Raw genomic sequence first — 14,116 nt, 5'->3', positions numbered from 1 at the left:
TCACAACATTGGGAATTAACAAAAGCCTGAGAAAAAACTAGAAGTCCTCTGTATAAGAGAGACTGCTGAGCCTGGGTAAGCCCGTGGGTCCTGTGACATCTTATTTGGGGGCTACCCCATCCCCTCTTTCTCCCTCAGTGGCACTGTTGCTAAAAGCAGGTAACATTGCTACGATCAGGGAGATCTGACCTCTTTTAGAACTCCACTGAGAGTATATAGGAAACTCCTTGTTCCACCTTGAAGCTCCTTGGGAAATCTCTATTCCCCGTGGGTATTTGGGTATTGTGGGTATTTGGACTCAAGAGCTCAGCTCTCTAAAAAACAAACAGAAAACCCAAACCTTGTGCCAGGCAGCATTGTGACTGTGTAAGGCTGTGATTTCAGGGGTGGCAAACAAGAGCTACCTGGGAATTTAAAAGGAAATCCTGGATACTAGTCAATGACCATAGGGAACTTGAGAACGTCTGAGAGATTCCTGGGGAGTCTACAAGGCTGTGCACATGCATAGGAGAAGGCCCCAGGCACTCACGTGGAGCTGACTTAGAGGCCTCTCACAAGCAGGACGTGAAATCCAAGGCTGTTTCATAAACTAAAGTTTGAAGTGTGTCTTTTTCAACAGATTCTCTTCTACAGTTGACATATAGGCAAGACATTTAAAGAAATCTTTCAGACTCATCATTGATTGACAACAAAATTATTCTGATCCATGGGTGATTTACAGGAAGTCAAGCTTAAAAAATAAATCAAGAACTTAAAGGTAAAACAACAACAACTAGCAAAGAACTCAGTGGCTACACAGTCAGAGAAAACAGAATCTACATAATTAGTCCAGGAAAGTCATTCAACAACCAGAAGCAAGAAAACAAACACAAATCAGCAACATAACAAACCTTGGGTGTGGGAGGGATCTGATACCAGAATTGTTAAAATATATTATCTAAAATGTCCAGTTTTCAACAAAAAGATATGAAACATGCAAAGAAACACATTTTTGCCATGTACAAACAAATTTTTGTCAACAGAAAATTTCCCTGAAGGGGCGTGGATTTTGGATTTGGACTTAAATGACTTGAAATCTGCTATTATAAATATGTTTAAAGTACTAGTGGAAACCATATCTAAATTTTTTTTAAGATTTTATTTATTAGAGAGAGCACAGTTGGGGGGTGAGGTGGAGGGGCAGAAGGAGAGGGAGAAGCAGGCTCCCCACTGAGCAGGGAGCCTGACATGGGCTTGATCCCAGGACGCTGGGATCATGACCAGACACTTAACTGACTGAGCCACCCAGGCGCTAATATCTACAGTATTTAAGAAGAGTTATGACAACAGTGTCTCATCAAAGAGAATATAAAGAACTAGAAATTATAAAATGAAACTATAAAATAATTTTGATGTTATAAAATAATTGCCACTTCTACTCAATATTAGATTGGAGGTTCTAGCCATAGCAGTCAGGTAAGAAGGGATAAAAGGAATAGGTAAAACTGTATTTGCAGATGACATCATGTATTTATAAAATCTGAAGAAATTCATTAAAGTCTATTACAAACCAATAAACAAGTTTATGAGTATGGCAGGATACAGGATCCCAATGCAAAAATCAATTATATGTCTATATACTAGCAATGAATAATGCAAACTGAAATTAAGAAAATAATTCCATGTAAAGTTAGTATTAAAAAAAATAAAATACTTGGAATAAATTTAACAAAATAGTGTAAGACCTGTATACTGAAAACTGTAAAACATTGTTGAGAGAAACTAAAGGTCTAAATAAATACAAAAATACCCTGTGTTGGTGGATCAGAAAACGTAATATTGTTAAGATGGCAATACTCTCCAAATTGTTCTAGATTTCATGCCATCTTTATTAAGTTCTGAGATGGTTTCTTCGCAGAAATTGACAAGCTGATCGTAAAATTCAAATGGAGGGACGCCTGGGTGGCTCAGTCAGTTAAGTGTCTGCCTTTGGCTCAGGTCATGATCTCCTCTTGGGATTGACCCCATGTCAGCAGGGAGTCTGCTGCTCCCTCTCGCTCTGCTCCTTCCCCCTCAACTCGTGCACTCTCTCTCAAATAAATAAAATCTTAACAAAATAAAATAAAATTCATACGGAAATTCAAGGGACCCAGAATAGCTAAAGCAATTTTTAATAAAAAAGAAGAAATTGGAGGACTCACACTTCCAAATTTAAAACTTATTACCAAGCTATAGTAATCAAGAGTGGTACTGGCATAAGGATATTCCATCTCAATGGGATAGAATTGAGAGTCTAGAAATAAGTCCTTACATGGTCAACTGATTTTCAACAGCGGTGCCAAGATGATTCAATGGGGAAGAAACAGTGTTTTTAACAAATGGTGTTGAGACAACTGGATATACACAGGAAAAAGAATGAATTTGGAATCCTACCTGTTACCATACTCAAAAATTAATACAAATGCATCATAGACTCAACTGTAAGAGTTAAAGCCCAAAACTAGTAGAAGAAGACAGAAAATTTTTGTGACTTTGGGTGTCGAATACAGCATTCTAATATATGACAGCAAAAGCACAGTTCCTGAATGAGAAAAACTGATAATTGGAACTCATTAAAATTAAAGACATTCGTATTTCTACAGACACCTAAAGAAAGTGAAAAGACACAGGATGGGAGAAAATATTTGCAAATTGTATATTTGATAGTGTTCTGGTATCCAGAATATACAAAGATGTCCTACAACTCAATAATAAAAAGACAAATGACCTCATTAAAAAAGATATTTCTCCAGAGAAGATACACCAGTGGCCCATACCACACGAAAAGATGTTCAATATCTTTAATCATTAGGGAAATGCACATCAAAACCACACTGACCCAAGACTTCATACCCACCGTGAGGCCTGTAATTTTAAAGACAGACAAGAACGAGTGGTAAAAATGTTCCAACGTGGGAACGCTGACACATTGATGGGAAAGCGAAATGCTTCAACCACTTTGGAAGACAATTTGGCAGTTCAGTACTTGAAGAGAGAAATAAAATTGTGCTATCTTCATGAGTACAATTTTATACGGCCTTGAAAATCGGAGAACTGCAATCATACCCAACTGCCTGGAAATATCTTTTTAAAATGTAAGCAAAGCATAGAAGAAGCATGTATATTTACTGTCTAATTCAGTTTATAAAGTTAGAAAATAAGAGCAAAACTAACCTAAATTGTTAAAAACTGCATACTTACGTGGTATAAATATAGAGGAAGGCAAGGAAAACAATACCATACAAGTCAAAATATGATTTCCTTTAATGAGAAGACGGGGAGCTAGAAGACGGGGTTTCTGATCTCTGGCCATGCCTTTATGTCTTAGTTGAGTGGTGAGCATTCCCATTGTAACTTTTCCGTATGTGTGTTATATTTCACACTAAAAAAGGTTTAAAATTAAAATGGTGAATCTATATCGTAGAAAGCATTTTTTTAAGGGTTGCTAGGTTTTTCTCTGTTGTATCAAATTTCTACCCTAAGATCATGTTACCCTTTATTCTTCTTAGCCCGTCTGTCACGATTTTGGACACTCACTAGTATAATTAGAGAGAAGAGGGCTAGAAATTGGAACCTCAGTTTCCGGTTAGTAACTAATCATTATGACAGGCAAGACCCTTCTTGTCTGGTCCTCAGTTTCCTCTTCTGAAACATTAAATGGGCTGGCCAGATTTAAAAAAAAAAAAAAATCCCATTCAGCTCTAACACTGTATGAAGTTATGGGAGCCTCTCCATAAACCAGTCTAATAGAACAGTAGAGGCAGCTCTGCAGGAAGAAGTATGATCTCCCGGTGATAACTGTGTTAACTAAATCAAGTTTTTAGCCTTTTTTTTTTTTTTCAGTAGTTTTTTTTTTTTTCCCCACATGGGAAAATGAAAATACTACTTAACTCACAAGGTGATGAAAATAACACATTGTATTAAATAAAATAACACATTGTATTCGGGTTCTCCGGAGAACTAATAGAATGTGTGTATATGTATTTACAGAGAGAGAGAGTGAGAGAGGTGGCTTATTTTAAGGAATTGGTTTGCAGGATTGTGAGGGTTAGCAAGTTTGAGATTGGCAGGGCAGGCTGTCCAGCTAGAAATTCTAGGAGAAGTTGGTACTGCAGTCCTGAATCTGAAAGCAGTCTGGAGGCAAAATTCCTTCCTCTTTGGAGGACCTCAGTCTTTTCTTTCAAGGCCTTCAACCAACTGGATGAGGCCCACACACATGAGGAGGGAGAGTAATCTGCTTTACTCAGTTTACTGACTTAAATGTTCATCACCTCTGAAGAACACTTTCACAGCCACATCTAGCCTGGTGCTTGACCAGACAGCTGGACACCGTAGACAGCCTAGCCAAGTGACACATAAAATTAACCATCACACACATACCACTATGCCTGAAAATATCAGAGCTCCTGAATAACTGTTACTTGCTTTCCCCTCTGATTCACACTTTACTTGGATCTTCATTTCCAAATAAAGTTTTAAATCTGCCTACCTTTCTCCAGATATACCCATTCTACCCTGAGTTCAGGGCACTCAGTGAAGGTTTTTGGAGCAAATCAGTAGCATTAGAGATGTATTTCTGAAGCCCTCTGTTTTTTTCATGTTTTAGCAATGAGCACTTGTTTGTATTCTCTACTAGTCACTAGGTTTGTTGAGTTGCAGGGATAGTATCTTTTTCTCCATTGTTAAACCCAGCACGTTTTCTACCATATAGGAGGCTCTCAGATATTTGTTAAATGAATAATGAGCTGGAAAGATATGGATATATTTTTAAAAGGAATCTGATGTTACATTAACATATAATTTTGTCATTGCTCAGCTTGCTTAATGTTGTTAAGAACTTTTGTTCTTCAATAAACTTTGGTAGCAATACTTTGTTCATGTGGATAATAAGCTGGTAGGTATCCCTACCTTTCACATAATTTGTGAATTTCACATAATTTCACATAAAATGTGAAAGATAAAGGCCAATGTGAATTAGGAAAATTTGTGCCACACTTTGTACATTTTAGTTACACTGTTAATATCTGTGCCATCTTGCTGCAATATTTATTTCACACTCACTGATGATGACAAATAATGCCTACAATGTCTTGAAGATAGCTCCACCTAGAAATCTCTTTTATCATTTAATTGTAAATACTTTGCTTTCTTTAAAGAAGGAAGTTGTTCTTTTTAAATACACAGAGACAATAAACGCCTATGTGTGCATACGTATTTATTTATTGATCTCTTCCCTCTCTTTTAATTTTTTAAGGTGCTTTCCCCAGCCTGAGTCCTGTGAATTCTCCCAGCCATGGACCAGTGTCTCCTGGCTCTCTAACCAGTCGATCACACATAGAATTTCCTGACACTGCCAATTTTCTTACTAAGCCAAGTGTTATTTTACACAGATCTCTGGGCAGTGCACCCAATTCACCAGATACTTATCAGCAACTCAGAAATTCTGATAGCAGTTTGTGTAACAGGTAAGTTTCCCAAATTTTCATTATTTCTATTTAAAAATACGTTACTTTCATAAAGTATTACTAGTTTTCTATTTGCTTACGACTATTATCTTTATCGAGTAGTTTTTATTCTTAACAAACTTTTTCTCATTTTAGTGCTATTACTCATTTTCCAATTAAGTGATATATAGTGGTATTCTATCCATTTCAAGACACCAGTAAATTATGAGAATTATTTTGGTGTATAATACCGTACTACCCGGTTCATATGGTGTTTGTTTTCATTTTTCCATTTTTTATCAGTAATAAGTGTTTACTTCAGACCTCAGGGCTGACTTTCAAAATATGTTATTCTCTTCAGGGACACAGGATGCCTTCTAGGATAAAGCCTACCTATTAGGTTTATCGAGAGATTGGACTTGTATGATATTTTGCAGTTAGGATCTTGGTTAAAAATTAAGCAGATTTTCTAATTGTATTTAGGCCAAAATTTGCTTGCCTCATTTATAAAGGTATATTTATCTGTTTTATTCTATAAGCTGTGGACATCAAATATTGAAATACGTGTCAACATTCGAATCTGAGTCTGGTACAGACTGCCATGGTGGAAAGTCAGGTGAGTTTGCAAAAGTCATGTGTGTTTGAATTTCAGAGCAATTTCTGACATTGTTTTAGAAGTTAATAAATGATTGAGTTTAACTTCAGTTTATCCATCTTTAAAATGAAGATCTAATGTTTTACCTACTTAGGAGATAAGTTGAGGAGTTACTAGGAACGAGTTACAAATAACAGATGGTGAAAGTGTTTTGAAGACTACAGTGTGCTGTGGAAATGAATGTGGTCTTTTCAGGTTATGGCTAGAGTTCATAAACAGTGAAATTAATTATATTAATGTTGAACTCTAAGCCCAAGAGAGTTTGTATACATTTTAATGGCATAGAGAGGAGTTGTTTTAAATTTTAATTTGTTAATATCATTCCAAAACATTTTATATCCTCAAACAAGAAATATTGTTGGTGATAAAGTTATGGTTGTTTTATAACTTTAAAAAAATTGATGACTCAGGCATACAGTAGTAGTTAACTAGGTAACTCAGACCATCATTCCCACTGAAAGTAGCTAGAAAAGCCAGACAAATTATTAACAACAAAAACGTGCTTAAAACCGTTGAAAACTAACAAGATCTCAGAATTACCAGTACAAGATCTGGAGGAGGATAGAAATTCACAAAAATGAGCCTGGAGTTTGGGACTATCAAAAAGGTATTTGCTCCTTCTAGAGGGGCCGGTGACTAATAGAATGAGCAGTCCTTTTGGTAGTTCTGAGGGACTAGGGAGACAGAGATTGGAGTTGAAGGCTTACCATAGTAGGGATAACTTGGTAAACTCTGTAGGCCTCCACCCGAAGAATAAAGGTAAACCAGAAGTAGATGGGCCTCCACAGGGATTATGGGCTCTTATCGATCCCTTTACATACTATAAAAGTCACCCTTTTAAAGTGTACAATTCAGTAGTTTTTGGTTCTTACATTGTACACACACACACACACACACACACACACACACACACGGAAAAGACCAATCCTTCACAAACTCTTCCAAAAAGTAGAATAGGAGGGAAAACTTCCCAACGTATTCTATAGGACTAGTATTATCCTGATGTCATAACCAGACAGTATCCAAGGAAATTACAGACCAATATCCCTTACATGTATAGACACAAAAATCCTTAACAAAATAATACTAAACTGAATCCAGCAACGTATGAAATGGTCACACCATGACCAAAAGGTATTTATTCCCATGAATGCAAGAGTAGGTTAACAGTTGAAAATCAATCAATGTAATATACCACATTAATAGAACAAAGGGGGAGAAAAACACATGAAAATCTAAATATGTGCAGAAAAAACATCTGATAAAATCTAAGTCTCTTTCATGATAAAAACACTCAAACTAGTTATAGCAGGGAAGTTCTTCAATCTGATAAAGGACATCTGAAAAACACACACCTGAACATCATCTTTTTTTTTTTTTAAAGATTTTATTTTATTTATCTGAGACAGAGAGAATGAGAGAGACAGAGAGCACATGAGAGGGGGGAGGGTCAGAGGGAGAAGCAGGCTCCCTGCCGAGCAGGGAGCCCAATGCGGGACTCGATCCCGGGACTCCAGGATCATGACCTGAGCCGAAGGCAGTCGCTTAACCAACTGAGCCACCCAGGCGCCCCTGAACATCATCTTTAATGGAAAAAGACTGATGCTTTCTCCCTAAGGTCAAGAATAGGATAAAGGTTTTTGTTTTCAGCACCTTTTTTTTTTTTTTTTAAAGATTTTACTTATTTTTGTGAGAGAGAGAGTGAATGAGTACACATGAGCAGGGGGAGGGCCAAAGGGAGAGGAAGAAGCAGGCTCCCCATGGAGCAGGGAGCCAGGAGCAGGGAGCCAGACACTGGGCTTGATCCCAGGAGCCTGGGATCATGACCTTAGCCGAAGGCAGATGCCTAACCGAGTGAGCTACCCAGGCGCCCCTGCATTCAGCACATCTAGTCTACATGGTTCTTGCCAGGAGAATTAGAAAGAAAAAGAAATAAAGGCATCCTGAATGAAAATAAAGAAAGAAAACTGTCCCATTTTCATAGATCATATGAACCTTTGTGTAGAAAATCCCAAAGAATACACACACACACTAGAACCAATAAACCAGTTTAGCAGAGACAAGATGCAAGATCAGTGATGTACAAAATTGTATTTCTGTGTACTGGCAATGAACCATCATAAATTGAAATTAAGAAAACATTTCAATTCATAAGAATGAAGTAGTAGAATAAATTTAACCAAAGAAGGGGAGATTTATAAACTGAAAACTACAAAACTTTGATAAAGATTAGAGAAAATCTAAATAAATTGAGAGGCATTTCATATTAAAAGATTGAAAAACTCAGTATTGTCAGTAGGGCTCCCAAATTGATCTATAAATTCATTGTAATCCTTATCAAATTCTAGCAGGCTCTTTTTTTTGTAGGAATTGACAAGTTGGTCTTAAATTTTACATGGAAAGATAATGACCAACAATAACCAAAACAATGGAGAAGGAAAAATTTGGAGGACTGACACTACAAAACTTACTGTAAAGCCACTGTAATTAAGATAGTGAGGTAGTGGCCCAAAGACGAGCCTGTAGATCAGTGGAACAGAACAGCAAATCCAAAAATAGATTCTTGCATTTATGATCAACTGAATTTTGATATAGAAGCCAAGATAATTCAAAAGAGAAAGGATAGTTATTTCACCACATGGGGCCGGCACAATTGGATATTCACTTGTTAAAGGAAGAATTTGGACTCTTACCTTACTGTATACATAAAAAGTAACTCAAAATAGATCACAGACCTAAGTGTAAGAGTTAAAAACTTGAAACTTGTAGAAGAAAATATAGGATATAGTCTTTGTGACCTTGAGTTGAATAAAGCATTCTTAGATACCACACCAAAAGCACAGTCCATGAAAGAAAAGAATGACAAATTGGGCTTCAGCAAAATAAAAATTTTTGCACTTCAAAAGACAACAATAAGAAAATGAAAAGACAGACCACTGATTGAGAGAAAATATTTGGAAATTATATATCTGATTAGGTTTTATATCCATAATACATAAAGAACATTTATAATTCATTATTAAGAAGTCAAACAGCTCAAAAAATGGGCAAAAGATGTCACATATTTTGGTCTGAGTCATTTGGTGAAGGATATAAACAAATGGTTAATGAACACATGAAAAGATGAATGACATCATTAGTCATTGCAGAAATGCAAATTAATACTACAGTGAGATAGCACTACACTCAAACTAGACTAACTATAATAAAAAAGACAGACAATACCGAGTGTTAGCAAGGATGCAGAGAAATTAGAACCTTTATGCATTGCTGATGGGAATATAAAATGGTATACCCCTTTGGAAAACATTCTGACAGTTTCTTTAAAAGTTACACATAAATTTATAATATCACCCAGTAATACCATGGCTTAGAATTTATCCATGAGAAAATATATGAGCGCTCAAAGACAAGATTGTGAATGTTATGACATTATTGATGACACTGCAAAACTGGAAATGATCCAAATGTCCATTAACTTGTAAATGGAGAACTATCGTGGTATATCCATACAATGTAATTTTATTTAGCAGTTAAAGGAACAAACTTCTAATACATGACACTGCATGGATAGACTTCAAAACATTATTCTAAGTGAGAGAAGCGGGCTCAAAAGATTTCATATTGTATGATTCTATTTATATGAGATGTTTCTAGAAAAGGTGAATTTATAGGGACAATATCAGAACAGTGATCACCTAGGATGAAAATAGGGATTAACTATAAATAAGCAGGAGGGTACTTTTTGGGGTGATGAGAATATTCTAAAATTGTCATATGGTTGTACAACTCTGTAAATATACTAAAATTGTTGAATTATACACTTAAAATGGGTAGATTTTATAGTATTTTATTACATTATACACACACACTTCTTTGGATTGAATGGTATCAGCTGGGAGATTCTCACTTGAGGACTCTCATGTGATTGCAGTCAGATATTGGTACGAGTGACAGTCATCTGAAGGAATGATTGGGCTGAATTTCCAAGATGGGATTACTCATGTATCTGCTGATTACTGACTAGTCCATCTAAATATGATCTCTCTGTGGGCTTCTTCCAGCATGTTTGCTGGATTCCAGGAGAGGAGGAAGTAGAAGCTGCCAGTCAAATTAATGGCTCAACCCAGAACAAAGCATTACTTATGCCATATCCTATTAATCAGAGCAGTCACGCAGGCTGTCCAGATTCCTGGGGCTTAGGAAATAGATGCAGTGTCTTGATGGAGGAGCAACAAGAATACATTTCAAAAGAGTGCAAGGGGGGGTAAGACATAGTGTTGTGGCCAACTTCGGAAAGGAAATTATTACATTTATTTCAACTGTTTTTATTACTGTTCTATGTAAGATAGAGTTATTAGAAGTTTGGATCATTAAAATACGTATGGGGCTCAGTCATTTAAATGTCTGTCTTCGGCTCAGGTCATGATCTCTGGGTCCTAGGATCGAGCCCCGCATCAGGCTCCCTGCTCATTCGGGAGTCTGCTTCTCCCTCTGTGCTCCTCCCACCCTCTCAAATAAATAAATAAAATCTTTAAAAAATCTTAAAAAAAAAACCGTATTTAATGAACCTCATATGTCATGATGGCTATTTTAGAATATTATTATATATATTTTATTAGTAGTATTGCCTTAACTTACCAAGAGTAGTTGTATATTCTAAATTTCATTTGTTAAATGCTTTTCATTGGGAAAAAATAGTATTTTCCAAAGGATATTTCCTGATCATCATTAGTTAATGATTTTTTAGTATATTCAATTTTAGATTAAGATTTGACTAACATTTATTGATCATTTATTATATGTAACATCTAGTAAAATAGATGTTATTATCCATATTTTACAGGGGAAAAAGCTTGCCATTATCAAGTACAAAATCAGGATTTGAGCCTAGTTCTTCTGAAACTCAATTCTGATATGTACTCTTAAAAACTCTTTTACCTAGGGGCGCCTGGGTGGCTTAGTCGGTTAAGCATCTGACTCTTGGTTTTGGGTCAGGTCATGATCTCAGCATCGTGAGATCGAGCCCCACGTGCTCAGCGTGGAGTCTACTTGAGATTCTGTCCCTCTCCCCTTCTCCCTCCCCCTGCTTGTTGCATGCATGTGCATGCTCTCTCTCAAATAAAATAAGTAAAGTCTTTAAAAAAAAAACAAAAACCTTTTACTTAGGAAAACCCCCTACATATTGAAAAGTAAGTGAATCATAACTTTATAACTTGATGAGTATTCACACACTTAACATACCTGTGTAACCACCCAGATCAGTAAACTAATAAACAAAATATTACCAGCACCTCAGAATTTCTCCTCATGCCCCATTCCAGGTATACCCTCTAAAGATAACATTTGTCTTGGCTTTCGATACTCATATGTATCAGTTTTGGTATGTTGTTGAACTTTTCATAAAGAACATCACAGATTATGTACTTCTGTGTCTAACTTCCTTCATTCAACATTATATTTTTAAGAATCATCTGTCTTGTTGCGTGTGGTTGTAGTTAATTCTCTTTGCTCCATAGTGTTCAGTTGTGTGAATATACTACATTTACTTATTCTACTGTTGATGGGTTTTGGGGAAGTTTCCTGTTTATAATATTACCAACAGAATGAATATGATTTTTTTTTACATGTGAATGAATGCTATTTAGCTACTGGTGCTGCTTCCCTTTTCCATGAGATTTGGGAAAAAAGATCATTATTAATCACATTGGTAGAGAAATAATTCACAATAAATGATACTGTGTTTTAATTTTTAGATGTTCCTTGATCTCATTCATTTATAATTATGAATCTAGAGTTTTCATAGCCAAAACTCAAACAATTTCAGATGTTGGACATTGCATACATCAAATTGCTAAAAACTTCCTATTGATAGGGACTTACTTTTCCTTTTTTTTTTTTTTTTTTTTAAGATTTTATTTATTTATTTGACAGAGAGCACAAGCAGGGGGAGAGGGGTAGAGGGAGAAGGAGAAGCAGGCTCCCCGCTGGGCAGAGAGCCTGACGTGGGGCTCCATCCCAGGACTCTGAGATCATGACCTGAGCCAAAGACAGATGCTTAACCAATTGAGCCACAGGCACCCCATTTTATATTTTTTATAAGTAATTTTCCTTATAAAACTATGCATATAGGGCAAGTTTTATTCTTATCATTACTCTATGTATTTTTTGAAAGGTGACGAAGATAGCACCATTCCCTCAAAACAATCATTCAACTGCACAGAAGCGCAGGAAGTGGAAACAGAGAACAGAGACTACAGAAAATTATTTTTGGAAGGTGATAATCACCTAACAGAAGAGGCACAGAATGAACAGCAACCAAATGTAAAAGATAAACTTTCCATATGATTATGTTAAGGTGAAATATAACATTAGTTTAGTACTAGTTTCATTATCTTTGCCCAGAACAAGATTTTTAATATAATAGTACTTTTAAATTTTTTACTGAAAAGTCCTTATATCATATTAAAGAAAACCTTGGGTTAAAAATAATAATTACAGTTGACCGTTGAACAAGGCTGGTATTAGGGGTGCTGACCCTCCCACATGCAGTCAAAAATCCACATATAACTTTTGACTCCCCCAGAACTTAGTTGCTAATGACCTTCAGTTGATCAGAAGTCTTACTGATAGCATAAGCACATATGTCAATTAACACATATTTTGTATATGTACTGTATACTGTATTCTTGCAATAAAATAAGCTAGGGCAGAGAATGTGATTAAAAATCCTAAGGGTGAGAAAATGCAGGTACTGTATGTGCTGTACTTACAGTATTGGGAGTACTCTCTTTACAGCACTGTACTACAGAAAGTCCAGGTATAAGTGGACCTGCATGGTTCAAACTTGTGTTGTTCAATGGTCAATTGTACTTCTGAATCCATCATCCTAGAACAGCAAAGTGCATTCGTTGTAAAACGAACACAGGAACATATTTTAGTTTTACAGTAGATATATTACTTTCTATGCTGATATTTTCTTCATTGTATATGTTAAAAGTATGAGGAACAGGTGCACAACGCATTAAAAAACAAAATCTACTTACTTATAATAGCAGTGTTTTGTTCTTAAGTTCCAAATTTAAGGTTTTTAGGGGAAAAATCATCCATTCCTTTTGGGAGTTAAACTAGTAATAAATACCAGTATAAGATAGGAGTGTCTTTCTATTATCCTTTGATACCTGTAACTTCTAAAATACAAATAGTGGATTTTAGACTTGTATATAGTGTTTTGGAAAGAAAATATTTTTATTTATAAAACTACTGTGAAGATTAATAAGTCTTCTGATGCCTAGAAGACATTTTTACATTTTTCTGAAGATAGCATTTTACAAAGAGGGGAAATTGGAAGTACAGATTATATTTGAGAATAACTTTTGTTGAAAATAGTATTGACCATTTTTTAATGTTCAGTTTTAAGTGCTCTCATTTAGATGTGGATTTAACAATATTTTTAAAAGGTAAGGTTAAGTTGGTTTGTTTTCTCCCCCTATATGTGCAGATTGAACAGGAAGCATCACTGGATCTGATTTTAATAGAAGATTATGATTCCTTAATAGAAAAGATGAGCAACTGGAATTTTCAAATATTTGAAGTTGTAGAAAAAATGGGAGAGAAATCAGGAAGGATCCTTAGTCAGGTTTGTTTAACATCTCTACTTTTTTAATTTTTTTATTTTTTTAATTTTTTTTTTTAAAGATTTTATTTATTTGACAGAGAGACACAGCGAGAGAGGAAACACAAGCAGAGGGAGTGGGAGAGGGAGAAGCAGGCTTCCTGCTGAGCAGGGAGCCCGATGCAGGTCTTGATCCCAGGACCCTGGGACCATGACCTGAGCCAAAGGCAGACGCTTAACGACTGAGCCACCCAGGCGCCCCTCTACTTTTTTTAATTATAAATTAATTTTTTCTTGAATCTTTATAAAACGCAAAGTCTAAAAACGTGTACTACTGGGTTAAGCACAAGTTCAACATTGTTCGCTGAATTCTTTTTTTCACAA

At 35.8% G+C, this 14,116-nt stretch overlaps 1 protein-coding gene across 1 annotated transcript in view; it reads left to right on the top strand.

Annotated features, from left to right (window-relative positions):
* The window catches only part of PDE3B (phosphodiesterase 3B), a 169,992-nt gene that overhangs the window by 129,072 nt on the left and 26,804 nt on the right, over positions 1-14,116 (top strand). The window contains exons 6-9 of the mRNA XM_006743160.3: positions 5,273-5,483; positions 6,002-6,078; positions 12,293-12,441; positions 13,619-13,756. Of these exons, the coding sequence (XP_006743223.2) occupies positions 5,273-5,483; positions 6,002-6,078; positions 12,293-12,441; positions 13,619-13,756 (575 nt within the window). The remainder of the gene's footprint in view (positions 1-5,272; positions 5,484-6,001; positions 6,079-12,292; positions 12,442-13,618; positions 13,757-14,116) is intronic.

The sequence above is a fragment of the Leptonychotes weddellii genome, chromosome 11 (genome assembly GCF_054177405.1).
Source record: "Leptonychotes weddellii isolate Sample4059 chromosome 11, ASM5417740v2, whole genome shotgun sequence".
In the NCBI taxonomy this organism is placed as follows: Eukaryota; Metazoa; Chordata; class Mammalia; order Carnivora; family Phocidae; genus Leptonychotes; species Leptonychotes weddellii.
The sequence above is the reverse complement of the archived record's forward strand: the minus strand, read 5'-3'. Positions and strand labels throughout refer to the sequence as shown.